The sequence below is a fragment of the Triturus cristatus genome, chromosome 3_1 (assembly GCF_964204655.1).
Source record: "Triturus cristatus chromosome 3_1, aTriCri1.1, whole genome shotgun sequence".
Lineage (NCBI taxonomy): Eukaryota > Metazoa > Chordata > Amphibia > Caudata > Salamandridae > Triturus > Triturus cristatus.
In genome coordinates, this window is record NC_140583.1 from 490652303 (window position 1) to 490674207 (window position 21905).

Consider the following 21905-nt stretch of genomic DNA (forward strand, 5'->3'; position numbering starts at 1 on the left):
CATGAACATTCGCAGGTTGTGCCGCTTGCTCGGGGAACCGCTTGTGGATGCCCCATGCCCGGTTGTCCTATCAGTGGACTTAGAGAAGGCCTTTGATAGCCTGGAATGGGACTACCTCTGCGCTGTGTTGCGGAGGTTCGGCCTCGGGGAGGGTTTCGTCAGCTGGACCAGGGTGCTGTACGCCTCGGCGTCAGCCAGGGTTCGGGCGGGACCGCTGATTTCCTCACGCTACCCGGTGGAACGGGGCACGAGGCAGGGCTGCTCGCTCTCCCCACTGCTCTTTGCGCTGGCGGTGGAGCCTCTTGCGTTGCATCTCCGGTCGGGAGCCCATTACGCGGGCCTATGGACCCTGTCAGGCCCGCACTACGTCTCGCTATACGCAGACGACCTGTTGCTCTTCCTAGAAGACCCGCTCGCTGCCCTACGTGGAGCTGCGACGGCGCTCACGGAGTTTGGGGAGGTCTCGGGCCTTCGAGTGAATTGGACTAAGACTTGTCTTTTCCCGATTCGCAGGGGCACCCCTGCACCTGCCTTAAGTAGGGAGATTAGATGGGAACCCGACTGCTTCAAATATCTAGGGGTGTATGTCTACCACGAACCTTCTGGCCTCCTTGATGGGAACATTGCCCGGGGCATCCGGGCACTTCGAGGCAGTATGGGCTTTTGGGCCACGCTGCCGCTCTCGGTGGCAGGGTGGATCGCTCTGCTTAAAATGGTGGCGCTCCCCCGGCTGTTATATTATTTCCGGACACTACCGATCTGGATCCCACCGACCACGTTTCGACTATTACGGTCCATGATAGTCGGATTCCTTTGGGGCTCGGGCCGCCGGCGGGTGGCCCTCAAGACCCTGACGAGGCCGAAGGAGGAGGGTGGGCTTGCGGCGCCGGACTTCGAAAAATATTACTTAGCGGCGCAGCTCCAGACCTTCACCCAGGAGATCGCTCGGGAGTTCCGGGGCCCCGAGGATAGGAGGGGAACGGGTATGGCCAGGCATGTTCTCTCCTTCATAGTGATGAGGCAACGATTGGCCTTGCAGGACTTGTCTATGGAGGAGCGGACTGTTCGCCTGTGCTGGAACCGGGCTCACGCCCGGGGCCACCAGCGAACACCGTATGCACCCGAAATTCCGCTGGGGATGCTAACGGCTTTGCCCCATGGGGGTGATTGGTCGCGGCTGGCGACCTGGGAGGACGCCGGCCTGCAGCTCATCGGTGATCTCTATGAGGACGGGACGCTCTTGCCATTCCAGGAGCTCATTGATCGATTCGGGATTCCCCGCGGCGACTTTTTGCTGCACTCGGCCCTTGTTAGAGCGATCCAGGCGCACTGGAGATCCGGGCAGGCAGAACCCCCTTTATCCCCAGTGTGCCAATATGTGATGATGTCCGCGGGCACGGTAAGGGCGGTCACATGCCTTTACGGTAGACTGCTCAAGGAGGGGCTGGCCCCCCTCACCTCCCTGAGAAACCGATGGGAGGAGGACATTGGCAAGGAGATCCCAGAGACGACCTGGGCTCAGCTGGTGCGGCGTGCCTGGAAGGGCACACGCCACGCCCGCTTTCAATTAGTCCACTATTATGTGCTCCATAGAGCATATTTGACCCCGGTGAAAATCAGGCGATATTTTGCGGCGGCCTCAGCAGAGTGCCCCAGGTGCCCGGCCCAGGAGGCGGACCTTCTCCACATGCTGTGGGCCTGCCCGGGATTGTCGGCCTATTGGGAGGAAGTGGGGAAGACCCTGGAGGAAACGACGGGGAGATCCCTTTCGTTGGATGCGGCGGTGGGTCTCCTGCATTGGTTCCCTCATACCCCCAAGAATAAAATATCTAGTAAATTCATCGATTTGGGGCTGCTCCTTGCTAAACGGGAGGTGACCAGGAACTGGAAGGCACGGACCGGCCCGACGGGGAGCCGGTGGCACAGCAAATTTTTGAAGTGGGCGGCGGGGGAGAGTACGCTTAGATACCAGCTAGCTTGGAGGCAGCGTAACGAGAAGGCCGAGGAGACAGCGCTGGAGTGGGAGATGCTCGTACAGGCCCTTAGGGAGTATTGCGCCCCCGGCGATGCTGAACGAGAGGAAGCGGCGCGCCCTGAGTCCCGTTAGACGGTTGCACTGCTCAGCTTTATTGCTTTCCCCATGGGTCCCCAAGAAGATCCGGTTGCGGTAGATGCCGTGCGCTGATGGCGGGGGGGGGGGAGGGTTTTTTCTGGGATTGGGGGGTTTTAAGGGTGGGGGGGTGTTTTTGGAGTTATAGGGTTGTTTAGAAAAGCAGATGAAGGACAACGAATCCTCCGGGCCGACCTTGACAACCTCCTGAGCCCCCACGGACTTTCGCCGCCCGACCCCAGGGTTGTGGGCTGAACGGCTGTGTAAGCAACTTCCGGAGGGGATCGGAGGGTTGGGTTTTAACGCTCCGGCTTGAGATGTAATGCTGGCCAATTATGTAAAGATTTACTAATTCCTGCAATAAAAATAATTTAAAAAAAAAAAAAATTGAAGAGTATGCTAAATTGGAACGCTGCAGATGTAATAAATAGCAAATGATGTTTTGAACTGAAGCATCCAGCAGATCGATTTGATTGGTATTGCACTATATTACAAATCGCCTCCACTTTGCTGCATAGCATGCTCTTGTGGTAGGACGTCTAGCCTCTTTGATGACATTCATGCAGTCTGGCGGGAGATTAAGGTAGCCAAACTCTAAGATTTTAGGTGCAAGATTGAGATGACTGGGATCTGGATGTCTTATCTCTCCATAGCTCTGAGTGAGAAGATTGGGAGTGTGATGGTGCGGAACTACCGAGAGCTCCAACAGGGTTGTGAACCAGGGTTGCCGGGCCCATGTGGGAGCAACTAGGATTAGTGTCAGGGACGCCTGTCTGAGCTTCCTAACTACTAATGGAATGAGTGGGAGAAGCGGAAAAGCGTAGGCAAATATCCCTGACTAATTCATCCATAGTGCATTGCCTTTGGACAATGGGTGTGGATGCCTGGATGCCCAGCTTGGGCATTTTGCATTTAGGTTTGTGGCGAACAGATCTATGTCCCGAAAGCCCCACATTTGGAAGAATGGGAGGAGAACTTGAGGGTGGAGTTCCCATTCGTGGATCTGTTGTCTTTGACGACTGAGCAGATCTGCAATCTGATTGTTTGCTCCTGGAAGGTGTTCTGCAAGGAGATACATTTTGTGATGTATAGCCATCTCTAGATGGTCTTTGCTAGTTGTGACAGCTGGAGAGAGCGTCCTCCCCCTTGTTTTTGTATGTAGTACATTGCTTTCATTGTTGTCTGTACGGATTAGGCCAGCTTTGCCTACTAGATGTACTTTAATTGCTTTGAGCGCTAGAAAAATCGCTAGCAGCTCTAGATGATTCATGTGAAGCTGCTTTTGATGCAGGTTTTACATGCCCTGAATTGTATGCGCCTGGAGATGAGCTCCCCAACCAGTGAGCGATGTGTCTGCTGTTAGCACTATCTGTGGAACCGGGTCTATGAAGGGCCGCCCTTTTGAATGGTTTTGTGTATTCCACCACTGCAGAGAGCGATGGGTGCGGCCGTCCACAAACACTAGATCTGATAAGAGACCCTGAGCCTGGTTCCACTGACGTGCTAAGCACTCCTGAAGGGGACACATGTGGAGTCTTGCGTAAGGGACTATTAGAATGCAAGACACCATCATACCTAGACACTGCATGAACACTCGAGCTGGCAATGAGTTTTGAGGCTGAAACTGACAGAGAAAAGTTTGCATGTTGTGGATTCTGGCAGGATTGGGGTAGGCCAAAGCCTTTTGTGTATTTATTGTGGCTCCCAGATACGCCTGTGTGTTGGATGGATGTAGATGGGATTTGGACAGATTTACTGTGAATCCAAGATCGTGGAGCAATTGCACTGTTTTGTGAGTGTGATGTAGACAGCTTTTTGCGAGCTGGCTTTTATGAGCCAGTTGTTCAAATATGGGAAGACGTGAATGTGTTGTCTTCGAAGATGAGCTGCGACTACTGCCAGGCACTTGGTGAAAACCCTGGGTGCGGCAATTACTACGAATGGGAGCACCTTGAACTGATAGTGCTGTCCTGCTACTACGAACCTGAGGTATTTGCAGTGAGCAGGGTGTATTATGGATGTGGAAATAGGCGTCCTTTAAGTCCAGAATGGACAAAAGGTCACCTTGTTGAAGTAGCTACAGCACTTGTTGGAGTGTGACCATGTGAAAGTGGTCCGATTGAATGTATTGATTTAGTTCTCGTATAAGCCTGAGAGAGCCGTCCTTCTTGGGAATCAAGAAGTACAGGGAGTATAGCCCAGACCCTTGATATTTTAATAGGACTGGTTCTATAGCTCCTTTCTCTAACAGAGAGAGAACTTCTTGCTTTAGAAGGGGAGATGTTCCTGTGACATTGCGTGTGATCTTGGAGGAATGTTTGGGGGCAGTAACCATATTAATTAATTTGTAAAACGCATTTGTCTGAGGTGATGGTGTCCCAGACAGGGAGAAATTGAGAGAGATGTCCCCCTACAGGAGTGGAATGATTGGGGTTAGCAGGGGAAGTCACTGTTTATTATTTGCAGGGGAAGTGCGTGTGGAGTTGCCTCTGCCTCTTCCCTTACCATTGTTTCCTCTAAAACCTCCTCTAAAATAGCCTCTTGATGAGGGCGATTGGTTGTTGCCCTTGTAAAAGGAGGACGGATTTTAAGTGGTAATATTTTTGGAGCCAGCCCTGTAAAAGGAGCACGAAAGGAACCCCTACTCGCAGGTAACTGTAAGGCCCCCATGGATTTTGCAACCTCAGTGTCCTTCATTTTTTCCAGTGAGGTGTCCACTGCTGGACCAAAGAGGTGTCCCTTATCAAAGAGCTGATTGAGAATGGAGGCCTGTACCTCAGGTTTGAAACCTGAAATTCTCAACCATGCGTGTCTACGTAGTAGTACGCTGGTGTTTACTGCACGCGCTGCTGTGTCTGCTACATATAATGCACACTTGATGGAGGCATTGGTGATAAGTTTGCCCTCCTGGATAAGATCATTTGCCTTAGATTTGTGCTCATCAGGCAGAAATTGCATATGTTTTTCTAGCTCACCGCAATGAGCCCTATCATATCTGGCCAGCAAAGCCTAAGCATTAGCAATGCGCCAGTGATTAGCTGCTTGTGAGGCTACCCTTTTGCCAGAGGCATCAATTAACTCGGACTCCTTATCAGGAGGAGGGGCCTCACCTGTGACATGTGAGTTAGCTCTTTTGCGAGCATTAGAAACCACAAGAGAGCCTACTGGCAGCTGACCCTTGATGTAGGCAGGATCAGTAGGTGCTGGCTTATATTTCTTCTCAACCCTGGGCGTGAAGAATCTTGCCCTTACAGGATCTTTAAAAACCTCATCTGCATGCTTAATAATCCCCTTTAGCATTGGTAGTGTATGTGTAGTTTTTGGAGGGGAGCTTAAGGTCTCGAACACAAAGTCCTCCTCTAAAGCCTCCTTATGTAGTTCCACCCCATGGTAATGAGCAGCCCTACTAAGAAGCTTCAAGGTAGCCTACATTGTCATCAGGTGGTGATGGCGTGGACGGGTATAAGTACGGGTCAGTATCTGTGTGTGGATCAGTATCATAATCCTCCCATGGGTCAACATCTTGTGACCTATCCTCATCTCCATCCCCTTCATCCTGTGGGTCAGGTGATAGTGGTGGTGAATTAGTAGGTGTGAAGAGTAATTGAGGATTAGTAGGTGAAGGAGGTGGCATATAAGGTGATGAAGGGTTTGTCCCCACATTCCTTTTCTTCAGGGGCATGTGATGCTCAACCTGTTGGTCCAATTTGCTTTTATCAGGCAATTTGGCATGAATATGTCCAGTATCTGGGTTAATAGCCAGTTCTTTTCGTTTCAGATCCGAAGGTGTAACATCAGGCCGGAGTCTTCTTATCTTTACTTGCAGTTTTCGGCATCAAAAGTTTCAGCTCCGAACACTTCAGTACCGAAGATTTAGGCTTCGACAATAATGGAACACGGACAAGGACGTGCTTGGATTTGGGCTCCGAGGATTTGGGATCAGTGCCTGCATGGGGCCAGCTCAAGTCCGAACCGGAAGGCTTTTCTTTGTGTTTCGGCGCAGGGCCCGCAGGCGAGGTGCTCAAAACTTTTTCTCGGTGCTGACCTTGGCCCGCAGGCAGAGGAAGGATCGGAGCCTTTTTTGTCTTTGGGGCAAGGGGTTTCTGTACTTCCGGTACGCTGACCCGCTGTAACTTGCTCCTCTTCTTCCATGTCGGAGTCAGCATCGGACACAGAGACATGTTCCTCTTCCTCTGCTCTTTCAGGGTGTGTTTGTTCTCGGTCGGAATCTTCGCCGAAGATGTCCGGTACGGAGCCGCCTTGGTGTTGCATCTTGTGGGTCGAGCTCGACGGTCACGAAGCGTCTTCTTTGATCGAAACGATCGGCACGCATTGCAGACTTTTCGTTGTGTTCCGTGTAACAGAGATTGCACCCTTCGTGCAGGTCGGTGTGCAGAAACTTGTCGCGACACCCGGAACAGAGCTTGAATGGAGTCCGCTCCATCGACTGCTAGCGAGCCCAGAGTGGGTAGGCCCAACTGTCCTCCATGAGTTTTCCGATCGAAGATCTTGTGAGAAAGTGGCTCTGAATATACTGTTCCCAAATAGGTACAGTGTGTACAGAGTCCACAGTTCCCAGAGGTTAAAGTTAGATATGACCTTACTCTCTAAAGTGGTAGCTTGGTCGAGCAGTAAGGCGGTATCAGAGGACAGTGTAAAGCATTTGTTGTACACACTCAGTCAGCAAATGGTCTCACACACTCAAGAGTTGAACTCTAGGCCAATGGTTCATATAAATAATATATGGTTGTTTTATTTTAGAACCAACAATAGGTATCAAAATATACTTTCTCAGAATGAGAGGCTTTAGTTAAATACTTTTGCAATATGCAATTGACTTTTGTAGGTAATTGTTACAGGTTGTTGCAATAGGAAGGAATATGCTACTTACCAGTATGCATCTGTTCTTGACATGTAGAGCTGCAGATCTACACAATTTTGCATAGATCGCCATCTGGTGTTGGGCCCGGATGTTTGCAGTTTGTTTTTCCTCGTGGAAAGTCTTTGGAAGTCACGAGGTCGGTGACTCCTCCCTTGGTCCGTATGGCGCATGGGCTTCGGCTCCATCCTCAGATTGTTTTTCGCCAACAGGGAAAGATGGAGCGTAGTAATAATAGTGAAGAAACCCATGTGTGTTGTATCTAAATAAGATAGACTGGAACAGATACCGGTAGTCGGGGAGGCGGGTGGGCGTGTGTAGATCTGCAGCTCTACATGCCAAGAACAGATGCATACTGGTAAGTAGCATATTCTGTTCGAGGCATATGAGCTGCAGATTACACACTTTTGCATAGACTACATAGCAGTTCCCAACCCTAGCGGCGACCACCGGTATCTGTTGCAGTGGTTTGAAAAAGTGTTTTTAGTACAGCCTGGCCCACACCAGCTTGTTGCTTGGTTTGCACATCTACACAGTAATGTTTAGTGAAAGTGTGCGGGTTGACCACGTAGCTGCTTTGCAGATATCATCTAATGGGATATTCCCTAGAAAAGCCATAGAAGCCCCTATCTTTCTTGTAGAGTGGGCTTTAGGGGGAACAGATAGCGTGTGTTTTGCCTTGTGGTAGCAAATCTGTATGCATTTTACAATCCACCTAGCTATCCCTGATTTAGAGATGGGGTTGCCTTTATGTGGTGGCGAGAAAGAGATAAACAGTTGTTTTGTCTTTCTGAAAGGTTGTGTTCTCTGGATATAGTAAAGTAAGGCCCTTTTAACATAAAGTGTGTGTAGAGCCCTTTCTGCAACAGTTTGGGGTTGCAAGAAAAGAAACGGTAATTCTACCGATTGGTTTAGATGAAAGGGGGAAATGACTTTGGGTAGGAATTTTGGGTTAGTACGGAGGACAACCTTGTTCGGGTGCATTTGGAGAAAAGGTTCTTGTATAGTAAGTGCTTGTATCTCACTGACCCTTCTAAGGGAAGTGATGGCTACAAGGAAAGCTGTTTTCCATGTGAGAAATTGCAGTTCACATTTATGCAAGGGTTCGAAAGGTGGTCCCATTAGCCTTGTGAGAACTATATTTAAGTTCCACACAGGTGAGGGTGGTACTCTGGGGGGAATTATTCGTTTGAGGCCTTCCATGAAGGCTTTAATGGCAGGCACTCTGAAATGTGATAGTTGCTGTCTGTTGTGTAGGTAGGTGGCAATTGCTGCGAGGTGTAGTCGAATGGATGTATATGCTAGGTTACACCTTTGTAGATGGAGTAAGTAGCATATGATGTGCTGTATAGATACGTCTAGAGGGTTGAGTGTGTTATGGCAATAAACAACAAATCTTTTCCACTTTGCCGCGTAGCAGGCTCTAGTAGTAGGGCGCCTAGCTTCTCTGATGATGTTCATACAGTCAGGGGGAAGGTTAAGATATCCGAATTCTAGGATCTCAGGAGCCAGATCGCAAGGTTGAGCTGAGCTGGGTCCGGGTGCCTGATCTCTCCAGGGTTCTGGGTTAGGAGGCATGGTGAGAGGTGTAACTTTTGGTGTGGCACTACCGAGAGTTCCAGCAGCGTGGTGTACCACGGTTGTCTGACCCATGTTGGAGCTACTAGAATCAGTGTGAGGGAGTACTGTTGTAGCTTTCGTACCACTAATGGAATTAGTGGGAGAGGTGGAAAGGCGTACGCAAATTTGCCTGACCAGTTCATCCATATCGCATTGCCTTTGGACAATGGGTGTGGGTATCTGGCGGCGAAGCTTGGGCATTTTTTGTTTTCGTGGGTGGCGAAGAGGTCTATGTGTGGATGCCCCCACATCTGAAAGAACGGGTGAAGAACTTGCGGGTTAAGTTGCCACTCGTGGATCTGCTGCGTTTGTCTGCTGAGCCGATCTTCTATGGTGTGTTGGACTCCTGGGACATGTGGGCTAGTAGAAAGATTTTGTGTGCAATTGCCCATCTTCATATGCTCTGTGCTAGTTGAGAGAGCTGTGGAGAGTGTGTGCCGCCTTGTTTTTGAATGTAGTACATGGCCGTCATGTTGTCTGTGCGAATAATGACTGCCTTGCCTAAAATGTGAGTATGAAAGGATTTTAGGGCTAGAAAGATTGCCAGTAACTCCATATGGTTGATGTGGAGTAACTTTTGTTGCGGCGTCCATGTGCCCTGCACTGTGAGGTGTAATAGATGAGCTCCCCAGCCGGAAAGCGACGCGTCTGTTGTTAGGATTATTTGTGGAACCGGGTCCAGGAACGGTCGACCTCTGGAAAGATTTGTGGTGTTCCACCACTGCAGAGAGCGATGGGTGCGACCGTCTACCAACACCAGATCTGTCAGTTGCCCCCGGGCCTGGTTCCATTGGCGCGCTAAGCCCTCTTGGAGTGGACGCATCTCGAGTCTTGCATGAGGCACTATGAAAATGCAAGAGGCCATCATCCCTATCAGTTGCATAAACACTCTTGCTGGGAGAGAGTGTTGACGTATTAATCTTTGACGCAAAGCCTGAATGCTTGCAATCCTGGCAGGATTGGGGTAGGCTATGGCTTTTGAGGTGTATATGGTGGCACCGAGGTATTGCTTTGTGTGGGATGGTATTAGCTGGGACTTTTTGTGGTTCACCGTGAAACCTAGCTGGTGAAGTAGTTGGATTGTAGTGGCGGTGTGATGTACACATTGGTTGTAGGATGTGGCTTTTATTAGCCAGTCGTCCAAATATGGGAAGACATGAATGTGCTGTCTGAGGTGTGCCGCCACTACCGCTAGGCACTTGGTGAATACCCTTGGTGCTGTTGTGACCCCAAATGGGAGAACCTTGAACTGGTAGTGTTTTCCGTCCACTACAAATCTGAGGTACTTTCTGTGAGCATGGTGTACCGGAATGTGAAAGTATGCGTCTTTCAAGTCCAGTGTGGTGAGAAAGTCGTTCTGGGAGAGGAGCGGAAGTACCATGTGGAAATGGTCCGAATGTATGTATGTGTTTAGAGGCCGGAGATCTAAGATAGGTCGTAGAATCTCGTCTCTTTTTGGTATCAGAAAATATAGGGAGTAGACCCCTAAATTTTGCTGATTGGGGGGACTTGTTCTATCGCCTCTTTTTGTAGGAGGGAGATTACCTCCTGTTTTAGTAACATGGAATGTTCTTGTGACATTGGGCGTTGCCTGGGTGGAATGTTGGGTAGATGTCAATTCTAGGCAGTACCCTGAACGAATAATTTGGGTCACCCATCTGTCTGATGTGATGGACTCGCAGACTTGAAGGAAATTTTGTAGTCTGCCCCCGACCGGAGTGGGATGGTCTGGAGGGAGCAGGGGGGAAGTCATTGGTTAGGCGGTGTGGCAGAGCGGGCGGTATTTGTTTTGCCTCTGCTTTTATTGTTATTGCCTCTATAGCCGCCTCTTTGATAACCCCTTGTAAAGGTGGATTGAGCAGGGGATTTGTAGGAAGTGGACGTGCTATCTGAGGAGTAGCCTCTGCCCTTGCCCCGAAAGGAAGAGCGGCGAAAGGAGCGCCTAGTAGGGTGTGACTGCAGGGCTCCCATAGATTTCGCCGTATCTGTGTCTTTCTTCATCTTCTCGAGGGCCTCATCTACCTTTGGACCGAATAGATGTTCTTGATCAAATGGATGATTTAATATGGAGGCTTGTACCTCAGGTTTAAAGCCTGAAACTCTCGGCCAAGCATGGTGACGGAGGAGGACACTAGTGTTAATGGCCCTGGAGGCTGTGTCTGCTGCGTCTAAGGCACAGCGTATAGAGGTGTTAGTTATGGTCTTACCCTCTTGAATTAATTCATTGGCCCTATTTCTGTATTTTTCTGGGAGATGGTGCATGATGGTTTCTAGTTCATCATAATGCGCTCTGTCGTATCTGGCCAATAGCGCTTGAGTGTTGGCGATACGCCATATATTGGCTGCCTGTGACGCAGTGCGCTTTCCTGACGCGTCCAGAAGCTTTGACTCTTTGTCAGGTGGTGGTGCTTCGCCTGACGCCTGGAAATTTGACCTCTTCCGTGCAGTGGATACCACTAGGGAAACCAGTGGCGCTGGCCCTTTGATGTAGGCAGGATCTGTGGGGGCAGCTTTATTCTTTTCTCTATGCGTGGGTTTAGGACCCTAGCCCTGACAGGGTCTTTAAAAACCTCTGGCGCATGTTTTATTACCCCTTTGAGCATAGGTAGTATAGAAGTAGACCTTTGTGCGGTATCAAAGGTGACGAGGAGGAAATCTTCCTCTACCGGGTCAGTGTGTAGCTCTACACCGTGATAATGTGCCGCCCTCTGAAGTAGGTAAAACCTAATGAGTCTTCTGGTGGAGATGGCCTGGATGGATAAAGGTAATCTTGTGGGACATCTGGAATGTCTGGATTATTATAATCGTCCCATGGGTCTGGGGATCCTGTAGGGGTGGGGTCTTGTGGCACATCTGCTGGATCGTAGTATGGGTCCCCCTGATCATCATGGTCTGGAGACGGGGTCGGAGAGCGATGAGGCAGGGGTGGAGAAGGCGGAGATGGCAGAGGTAGAGAGGGTGGAAGAGGTGGAGGAGGTGGGGAAGGCACTCTGAAAGGGAAGTTAGCACAGTCTTTCCTCTTTGGAGGTGGTGGCGGAGCTGGTTTGTCCAAATGTCTCTTTTTTTAGAAGAAAGTGCCAAATGTCCAGTTTTTGGATCCTTGGTAAGTGTCTTTTGCAAAGGATCCGGTGTAAACAGTTCTTGAGACTATGGTTGTTCGGTCGGCGTCGAAGGTTTCGGGGCCAATGGCTTTTTAGGCTTGTCCGTGTCGTGCTTTTTTGGTACCTCCGATTTTTTGGCCGGCGCCGAGGCGGGTTCGGCGCTGGAGTGTCGGTGCCGAGGGCCTTATGATGTTTGGTCGGTACCGAGAGGCTGGGTTTCGACACCGAGGGCTTTGGTGCGGAGCTCGGTGTCGAGGTAGAGACCGGTCTCTTTTTCGGTGCCGAAGTGTGTTTATCGGCACTGCTGGCAGGCTGGCTCGAGCCCGAGCCGCCGGAAGGCTTATTAGGCTTCTTCACCGGGCCCGAAGGTGGGGTGTTGGAAGCATTGTCTTTGGTCTTGCCTAGGCCCGGAGGCGAAGGCGTGACCGAAGCCTTTTTGGGTATTGGCGCGGGTGTGGGAGGGGGTATTTTACTCACGACCCTTTGCGCCGGGGTGATATCCTCCACATCCGAGTCGTCGGCTTCGGAAGCACTGACGAGGTCCACTTCGGTGTGCTGCTGTCCCGGAGCTTCGACGTCGTCCCCGAAGATGTCGACTGGAACGGAGGTCGAGGAGTGCGCCCTGTTTCGTCTGGCCCTTCGATCTTGAATAGTCTTTTTGGATCTAAAAGACTTGCAGGCGGGACAGTCTCGAGCCTCGTGTTCAGGGGAGAGGCAGAGGTTGCACACCTCATGAAGATCGGTGTGGGGGAATTTGGACCCACATCGAGGGCACTTCTTGAATGGAGTTCTTTGCAGCCGGGACCGGAGCTTGGATAGGCCCAAAGGCCGCCGTCGACGACTGGAATCGAAGGTGTGTCTATGAGAAGGTAATTGAGGAGATCAGGATCTGAACAATACCGCGAAGAGTGAGGATTCCGCTTCGATCGTCGAACTGGAAATGTTCGGAACCGGAGCGCGAAATATTACATCCGAGCCCAGTGGTGGAAAAAAAATCTGAGGATGGAGCCGAAGCCCATGCGCAATACGGACCAAGGGAGGAGTCACCGACCTCGTGACTTCCAAAGACTTTCCAAGAGGAAAAACAAACTGCAAACATCCGGGCCCAACACCAGATGGCGATCTATGCAAAAGTGTGTAATCTGCAGCTCATATGCCTCGAACACACAATTTCAAACACAATAATACATTGAGCTCAATGTGAATTTTAAGTTATTTGCAATAGATTACTTTCAGAATTACTTTTCTAATTCCAGGACTGGATCCTACATTCAGTCCTGGGACAGGTTTTGGAAACAAGGGAGTACATTCGTTTTAGTTACTGTTGTGATTTTTAGGCAATATTTTGCTATTTTAAAAGTTGACACATAAATAGTTGTATGTGAGAACACCTGCTGCATAACACTACTTAAAAACCCTTTTCCTGCACTACATATTGTGGAGCCCTTCAGATATTCTTCAAGGATGGGCTAGTAGAGACTATGAACTAGACAATAGCTGGTAATTACATCAATTTCAGTCCCTCCTAGAATACTTATTCAAAACTTGGGATTGATGTTGCAGATTTTCTGGACTGCTCCTTAAAATTATAAAGAAAGCATTGTTTCTCAACTGATGTCAGGGGTAAAGTATTTTTGCTTCCTGAAATAAAAGGGAGAAATGTCTTTATTGCAAGACAGACCACTTGCAGTTCAAGCACATTTATGTGCAGATGCTGCTTCGACATTGATCAAAAGCCCCATGCCCAGATGGGCACACAGCCCAGCAAGGAGGCATCCTTGACCACAGCATCGTGAGACTTAAGATAACTGAAAAGGCGACCCCGCCAAAAGGTTGAACGAGATCTAGCAGTGCACAGCTAGTTCAACAGAAAGGCAAATCTACACCTACGCTGTAAGATGCAATTGATGCAGGAACCACTGTGACCTCTGGCGCTACTGAAGGGCGTTCGTGTGGCCACAGCAGGATGCACAAGGCCCTGAGGCCAAGCAGACAAGAACTGCACAACTAAGATCAAAGTTAGAAACGTCAGGAACATCTTGTGAATATCCAAGAGCTTCTGAGGAGGAAAGACCTTTTTGTGGGTCGCGTCTGGTACCACCCTAAGGCGGTCCGCCTACACACAGAAGACAGGTGAGGCTTTTGGGCTATGATGGAAAAGCTAAAGTCATAGTCTTAAGCCATCGGCCACTGGAGAAGTTCACTAACCAGCACCCAAGGCTGCTTTTACTAGCAAGTCTGCCAAGTATGATAATAAATTAAATCCTGCCCATCACAGTGAAGCTGCCACCACCAGTAGCACTTTCTTAAATACAGGAAGAGGTCATCAACCCAAACAGTAGAACTGTGCCCTCTGATTGCTGGGATTTCATTGTCAAACTCAGACAAAATATGTGGGCGAGAAGGATTAAACCATGAAAATAGGGGTCCTGGAGATCCACGGATACCAACCAAGCTCACACATTTCAGTCCATTATAACTTGGCTCAGGAGACCATATTTAACTTCATATGCCAAATTAACAAATTCAGAAGGCACAGATACAGAATTAGTCTCAACCTTCTGTACTTATTGGGGACCAAGAAGTAAAGGTAATAGAATCCTGTGCCTCTTTCTTCCAAAGGCACCACTTCAATGGTCCCCTTGTTCAGGAAGACAAGAATCATTACCTCCAAAACAGGTCCTGGTGGAAGGAAGGTAGTCTGGAGAGAGGGGCAAGGGAATGGAACGGTGTAAATGTTATGGATGATCTGTATGACCCAGAGATCCCTCATGAATGTCTTACAAATAATGGGAAAATGGGAAACCCTTCCCCTTTAGATGATGAAAGTGTAAGGGGGGGAAGAGAAAAGAGTCAGAAGGTAGCAGAGCCGACAAACAATTGCAGGAATTGGCCCTCCTAATTGTGACGGAGAACACTAGATCTATCACTGTCCCGGAATAAGTAGTGTAGCTGTTGAAATATCTAGTGATAGATGTGCCCATGGGCTGAGTAATAGAATACGCAGAATACAGACTAAACTTTAGGATCTGTTTAGATGTTTTTACCCCTTCATTGTCCAGATCAGTAATTTTTTGTTGTTGTGTGGTCTGGCAAGCCAAACACTGTACGTTTCTCCAATTCTCATATAGCATAAACATACTGACCCAGAAGGCATGTAGTATTAGCTATGCAAGGGGAAAGGCTACCAGAAGCAAAGACTTTTCAGCACACAGAATCAAATTTATTGGAGTTATTCATGTTTTGCTCTGAGGAGGACATTTTGGCTACCAGACTTTCCAAGTACAGGTGAGAGAACAAAAAGTGGGGTCACTCAGAGTAGGTCTATGTTGTCCGGATATATGTCTGTTAACTGCTGTGGCCGAAAAAGGTTTTTATCATGCAGGATCCAAGAAAGATTCATGGAATGGAAGTGGGGACTCTGCCATTGAGGAGGAGTATTTCAAGATCGTTGTCAAAATTATAGATTTCCCTTCTACACATAGCAAGTTCAACTGTAGGGCTTCAGCTTCTTTTCGTACCACATAAGGAAACAACTCCAGAAACATAGGCATAAAGAATAATCCCTTCAGGTGAAGTGTCTAGGTAACTCACATTTTGTAAGTCTAAATAAAAGCCAGGCTCAACATTTTTGTGAGGAAGGCGGTTATCAGGCACGGCTTCAGAATCAGAGCCAAACAGCTGCTCCACCTGAACGAATCTCTGAAGAAAGGTCTCTGCCAAGGGAACTTTTTGCCTCAACTTTCTCACACACCACACATTGTGAAATGCTGAGGAAACCTGTGAATGAGACATCAAAAGAGCCTCCAGGACCCACGTCAATGGCTTTAATTTTGGTTTAACCAGTAGTATGCGGACGGAGATAGTGTTAAGAGTACCACATCACTATTTTCATTTTAGGATTGGCAATAAATATTTTTCCTTCTTTCCTAAAAAATGACATTATTTAAAATTAAATATTAATCACCTTTTTTCCTAAAAAATAAATGACATTCTTTTAAATTATATATGTATTACTCACCTTAAATGCAAGGCAAACTTTCCGTGCGACCAACTTCTCCATTGCTGTTAGCATAACTGGGTAACGGATTTCCTTCCCCTCGCTGTCCCGTTCCACTTTACCATCCAAAGCAGGGGATTTACGAGCTTCTGCATGTGCATAATCAGGCCCTACAGTATACACCTGGTAGAAAGACATACACTTTAATATCCACTTCCATGCATAGTCGAGGGTCCCAAAAAACACACACATTATACAGCTTTCACAAAATAAAATATAGGTGGGTAAATCTAAAGTTGCTTGGTGACAGTACATGACAGCACAACCAGGTCATTTTGAATTCAGTGTTACAATAGAGACCATTCTACAATGATCCTGAGCTGGGTGGCAGATAAAGTAAGTTACTTACCTTTAACAGCAGTTCTCAAGTATTGGTGTCTTTCATAGATTCATATGCTTGAATCATTCCCTGTCGAAGTAGGAGTCCCACAGTACCAAAATAAGCTGTTTGTATCACTATCAATGGCTATAATGTTAATAAAAAAAAAAGTTTAATAGCCTATTCGTGTCTTTTTTAAACAAGCATTTACAATGCAATAGGTCTCACAAACGCGAGTTTTCGAGCTATTGGCATTGTTAATGGCAATGCCTTTTATAATATTAACCCCTTGCATGCCCGCCCCTTTCCCCGCCCAGTGCCGCGCTTTCCATTAGCGGGCGGAGTTCATGACGAGCTGGACTCGTCATGGGCACAGCGCCACCGCAGCCCATGACGAGTCCAGCTCGTCATGGGCACTGAAGGGGTTAAAAGGCATTGTCATTTACAATACCAATAGTTCAAACTTTTGAAAAAGTGATACCTATTGTATTGCAGAGCGCAGTGTCCGTGAAGCATGCGCCGCGCTCACTATTACAGTACAAGAAGAAAAAAAAGAAACAGAGAGCGGTGTCCCTGAAGCGGGCGCCGCGCTCAGCATGCAAGTTAGAGCGGCATAGCGCTCTATAAGAAAAGCGGCCGCCATTGTCCTGTATGGGCATGCTGCAAATACAAAAAGCAGCTGCCGCCATTGTCCCCATCAGTGTCAATAAATAAAAGAGTGCTCACCAACTTATAATGCAGACCGTGTAACAAGCCAAGTAAAATGTCCAGTCAGTCAGTCAGTAAAAATCACTTTATTCGGTTATTTAAAACCATAAAAGCATGTTAAAATATCCATTCACATGTAGACCATACATTACATATTCATTGAGCAACGATCAATCATAATTAATATACATTTCAGTTAAAAAAATACACATAAGAAGAACTCTAGACTATTCAAATAATACAATATAAAGTGCACTTTGTGGAAGGGAACAGCCGTTTCACATTAAAAAAAAGGGGTGAATATTTGATAAATCTGATCAAGAAGATCCTCTTTTTTCCTTCCTCTTACTGCTGCTACTAAAAAGCTAGCTACATAAAAGAATTCCCAGGGATTATTCAACATCTGCAAGTATAATAGGGCTGGCCTAGCCTGCAAAAAACCTTCGTCCCTTAGAATTGGTAGAACAAAACGTTTGCGAATATGCAATTAGTACTCACAAAACAGGACAAAGTGCAAAGTATCTTGACACGAAAAGTTATCACAACTGCAGGGTCACAAATCCTCCATTTTTCTCAAACCCAATGGTTCGGCCAATAAAACATGCAGATGATTAAGTCTCAATCTTGTTAAGAGGAAAAGGTGTTGGAGCTTATTAACTAAAATTAAGCAGAGCTCCATCAAATAAGTAGTTTTTAAAATTTGGTGAGCCCGTACCGTCGGTTTCAATAACTCTCTGGCCTCTCATTCTGCTGAAGCCAAACATATAAAAGTTGTCTTAGCTCACACCAGATCCTTTTTACATAATGATTCCTGATTAACAAATAACTCAGGGCGTCCTAACAGCCTTTCTGTACTTTCCATGTAACTAAGCCAGGGAATACTATGTGCCTTGTCTAAAGCTCTGCAATCTCGTATAATCTCCTGGTTCATCCCTAGTTCTGGGTTGGTCCAAATCGAGATCCACTTAAGAAAGGGGGCTATTCAAATTAGGTCTGCGACAAAACCAATTCCTACTTCTTGGTGAACAATATAGGAAGGTATTGATTGTGGGACTGAAAGCAGGCTTCTTAAAAATGTATTTTCCACTGTTTGAAGTTCTACACAATCCTTGTACCCCTGAAATCTCGGAACCATAATTAGACATTGCAATACTCTTAGCTTTATATATATCTTTATCATTGCATATACCGGGTTGGCACCCGGGCAAAATCTAGGACCGCGGTCGTCGATCTTGCCACAGCATTCGTCTTTGCCTTCCTTTGCGGGGCCCATGAGTTACTGTCGTCAAATAAGACGCCTAAGTATGGAAATGTGGAGACCCTAGTTATTTCGTTACCATCACAGTAATGCGTTTTGGGTTTTCTTGGTCTTACTCCATGTTCATAGTATGCGATTTCGCGAAATTAACATTCAGGTCCAAAGAACCCATGAAATCAGCAAAGGAGTTCAGACGACACTGAAGGCCTACCGCAGTACGCACCAACAAAGCAGCATCGTCTGCACATAGTAGTGCCTGAATCAATCGGTTCCCCACTCATGGAATATCTTTACTGGCCCGCACAGAACCAGGTCTAAATTATTAATATAAAGGGTGAACAGCAAGGTGGCCAAAATGCATCCCTGCCTGACTCCTCTTATATCAATCTCTTGCGACAGATTACCCTTCTGATCAGTCCTTACTGTTACCGAAAGTTCCCTGTGTAAGTCAGACAGAAAATACACAATGTTTTTGTCCATGCCCATTAAAAGCAGCAAATGCCAAAGTTTGGATCTGTTCACTCGATCAAAAGCCAAGGACCTATCCATAAAAGCAAGATGGGATGCCCCCTTCTTTGCAATGGTATATATTCCCTACAATTAGGTGTAGGTAAAGACACTGATCCAGGGTGCTTCTACCTTTCCTAAAACCCTATTAGAGGTTTGACAGGACATTGCGCTCGGTAATCCAATCTGTTAATTTACTAATGACCACTCTGCCTAACACCTTGACCACTGAATCTATCAAAGATATCGACCTGTAGCACCTAGGATCTTCTCTCTGCCCTTTTTTGAAAACTGGGACAATGATTGACTTAGACAAGGATCTTGGCAGGCCATGATGGCACGCTGTATTAAAAACATTAGCCAAAACTTTGGACCATAATGTAGTGTCCAACCTTAAAAGATCAGTAGGAACCTCAGGTTTTTTATTACACGTCATTTGGACAATGGCCATGGCATGGACTTTTTTGAGAAGTCCATGCTATAAGCTATGGCCATATACATGGTTCCTCTGTCTCTCAGGTCTGGCTGGCTAATCACCGTAGATTTGTTTAAAATGATTAAACCACTGCTCTTCCGGTATATTACATTCAACAGTGGTGCCCCCAAGGCCAGACAAAAAAGGTCTATTTACAATGTCCCAGAACTACCCACTGTTCTTAATGACATCTACAGACAGCAGTTCATTCCAGGCTTTCTGTCTAATCTCAGATTTGCGGGGAAGCAAAGCCTGTTTATACTCCAGCCTTAAAGCAGCGATTAAGGTCCTGTCTTGGGGTTTTTGTTTTAAAGAAGATTGTAAATTCTGATGAGCAGCTATACAATACTGATCAAACCATCTCTCATTGTTAATACATCCCTGTACGGATAAGAAAGGGCGCTGGCTACCTGCTTACAGATCCTATCAAAGGCTAAAATGATTTCAGTTCCCCCATGACTGCCTTCCTGACATATAGCTATGTCGTTCCTTGCATTATTTAATAAGTCATTTAAAAAGAGATCTGGTACAACCTTTGCCCATTTGAGTCTACGACCTTGGTCGCTAATATTTATTGTAGGAGCCAGGGCAGTGTTCTTCAATTTAGCTGTGTCCATTAAACACCCACATAAAGAAAGGTGAATGGGATTGTGGTCACTGAAATGTGACCATTGAGCAGCATAAGCCGATACAAAAAGGTCCAGTCCTTATGGGAGGTAACAAATGCAGACAAGGCGGTACCAAGGAGGGACTAACAAGCCTCTCCGGGGAGGAGGGTGGGTCGCATGTGAAACTTTAACAGATAACAATACTGGAGAGCTGCAGTTACAGGTTTACATGCTTGAATCAGAATAGCAAGCAGTTACTGTATTTGTATATCTTATAGTACTAGCCCAAATAGCGGATGGTGGATAGAAAATATATACATAACATATTCAAAGGCAATTTATTAACTATTTCGAACATGGAACCAAAAGAGGCTCCCTTTATTGAAATAAGTGGAGTAGTAAACCCTGTCCTACTGCTGCCTCACTGCACTGTGCCAATTCCAGGCAATAATGCTGCATGAATTATATGCATACTCTCTGCTGCTGCTTACTGCCACTGCCTTCCAGCTTTGCCCCTCGCTGAGGGCCAAACACCGAGGAAGGGTCACGGAGTAGACCGGGAGCTGGGTGAGTGTAGAAGTACACTCCCCAGCATGCCCTGCGGCTCCCAGCGCCGTCGCACAGCCGCCAACGTTTGCCCTGCACCAGGAGGCGCCTTCAAATTCCTGCAGGGGTTCCTGCAGCGCGGGACGCTCTGCTGCTGCTTGCTGCCACTGCCGGACAGCTTTGCCCCTCGCTGGGGGCCAAACACCGAGGAAGGGTCACGGAGTAGACCGGGAGCTGGGTGAGTGTAGGACTACACTCCCCAACGTGTCCTGCGGCTCCCAGTGCAGTCACGCAGCCGCCAACGTTTGCACTGCGCAAGGAGGAGCCTTCAAATTCCTACAGGGGCTCCCGCAGCACGGGAAGCACGCGGGCTAAGGGCGGGCCCGTCCACGCCAGAGGAGGCTGGGCTGGGCCTCATCTTTGACGTTTGGTCTCTGGGCACCAGCAAGGGAGCATCTTACTCCAACTTCAGGTACTGCTGCGCCTATCTTCATCTTAGCCATTAGACCGCATTAGTGATTTAGTGCCATATTTTGTTCTGCCTACACATAATCTCCACAATGAGCAAGCATAAAGGAGTAGCAGGGACCCTGGATGCATTCATTGTGAGAGCTGAATCACTGCTAACTCATCAAATAGAAATGACAGAAAGACGTCTTTTATTAGATCCTAGTACATTAAACAGATGCTTGTCTTTAGGCCCTCCTATTTCGGTTGCCAGTCCCCAACTGTCTCTCTCTTCAATGTCTCTAACCATGTCCCAGAGTTCACTTGTGGCAAGCCCAGATACAGCACCAACGATAACCCCTAACGGGCCCAGCATACCCACCAGAGGACGGGCTGCTAAACCCTGCGATGAACCTAAGGCAAGAGCACCATCTGTTAAACGGAAGCAGGGAGTTGCTACCCAAAAAGCATAAAAGGCCCAAGATCTGCTAACCTTGCAGGCAATGTAGAGACCCATGTTATATTATTATCTAATCATGCTAGTATACAGACTGATATTGCCTCACAAGCACCAATGAAAGATATTACTGGGGATGTCGTATCTGTCACTGCTGTTGAGAGCATTTTGGAAAAAGCACTAACCCACCTTAAAGAACTGCTTGATAGGAATCTTATCCCCCTTCGGGAAAAAGTTGAATGTCTGGTCACTGCCAAGGACATTCTAAACAGCAGTGGTATCAATGAAATTCGAATACCGGATAATACTGCAGGGGCGGGTTCCCAAATTTCGGTAGACCCCCAACTCCAGCCTCAACGTGCCAACTTTAAACATGCATGAGGGGCTTATATCGGTTAACCCTCGCATCACTCGCCACAAATACAAAGTACCTCCCACTCTGAAATCTAGTACTGTGCATGGGAATCCACAGAACTCAAATGGGAAACCCATTATGAGAACTCAGGGGCCATGCATCGATCAGTCAGAACGTTCAGCGTTTGCCAATACACCACCCACATCATGTGCTTTAAGCTGGAATAAAATTGGCAGGGTATGCTCAGACGTGAGTCCCTTGCTCACTTTGCCACTGGATTCAAGCAAGCCTGGCTGACGACGGCTGAAATGCCAGAAACCGGTCCTAGGAAGCTTGTTTCCGGTCCAGGAAAGGCATGGCTTGGCAGTTTGGGATGGACTGTTCCCATGAGGCACAGGGTCAGACTGATTTGCATATGGCCTTGTCTGAACTGCGGTGGCAGAGTGGGCTAAAGA

At 47.6% G+C, this 21905-nt stretch overlaps 1 protein-coding gene across 17 annotated transcripts in view; it reads right to left on the minus strand.

The window, feature by feature from the left end:
• The window catches only part of PPIP5K1 (diphosphoinositol pentakisphosphate kinase 1), a 1768598-nt gene that overhangs the window by 1103545 nt on the left and 643148 nt on the right, over positions 1-21905 (minus strand). For all 17 annotated transcript variants that reach the window (XM_085644342.1, XM_085644333.1, XM_085644343.1 and 14 more), the window contains one exon: positions 15732-15893. In XM_085644342.1, the coding sequence (XP_085500468.1) occupies positions 15732-15893 (162 nt within the window). The remainder of the gene's footprint in view (positions 1-15731; positions 15894-21905) is intronic.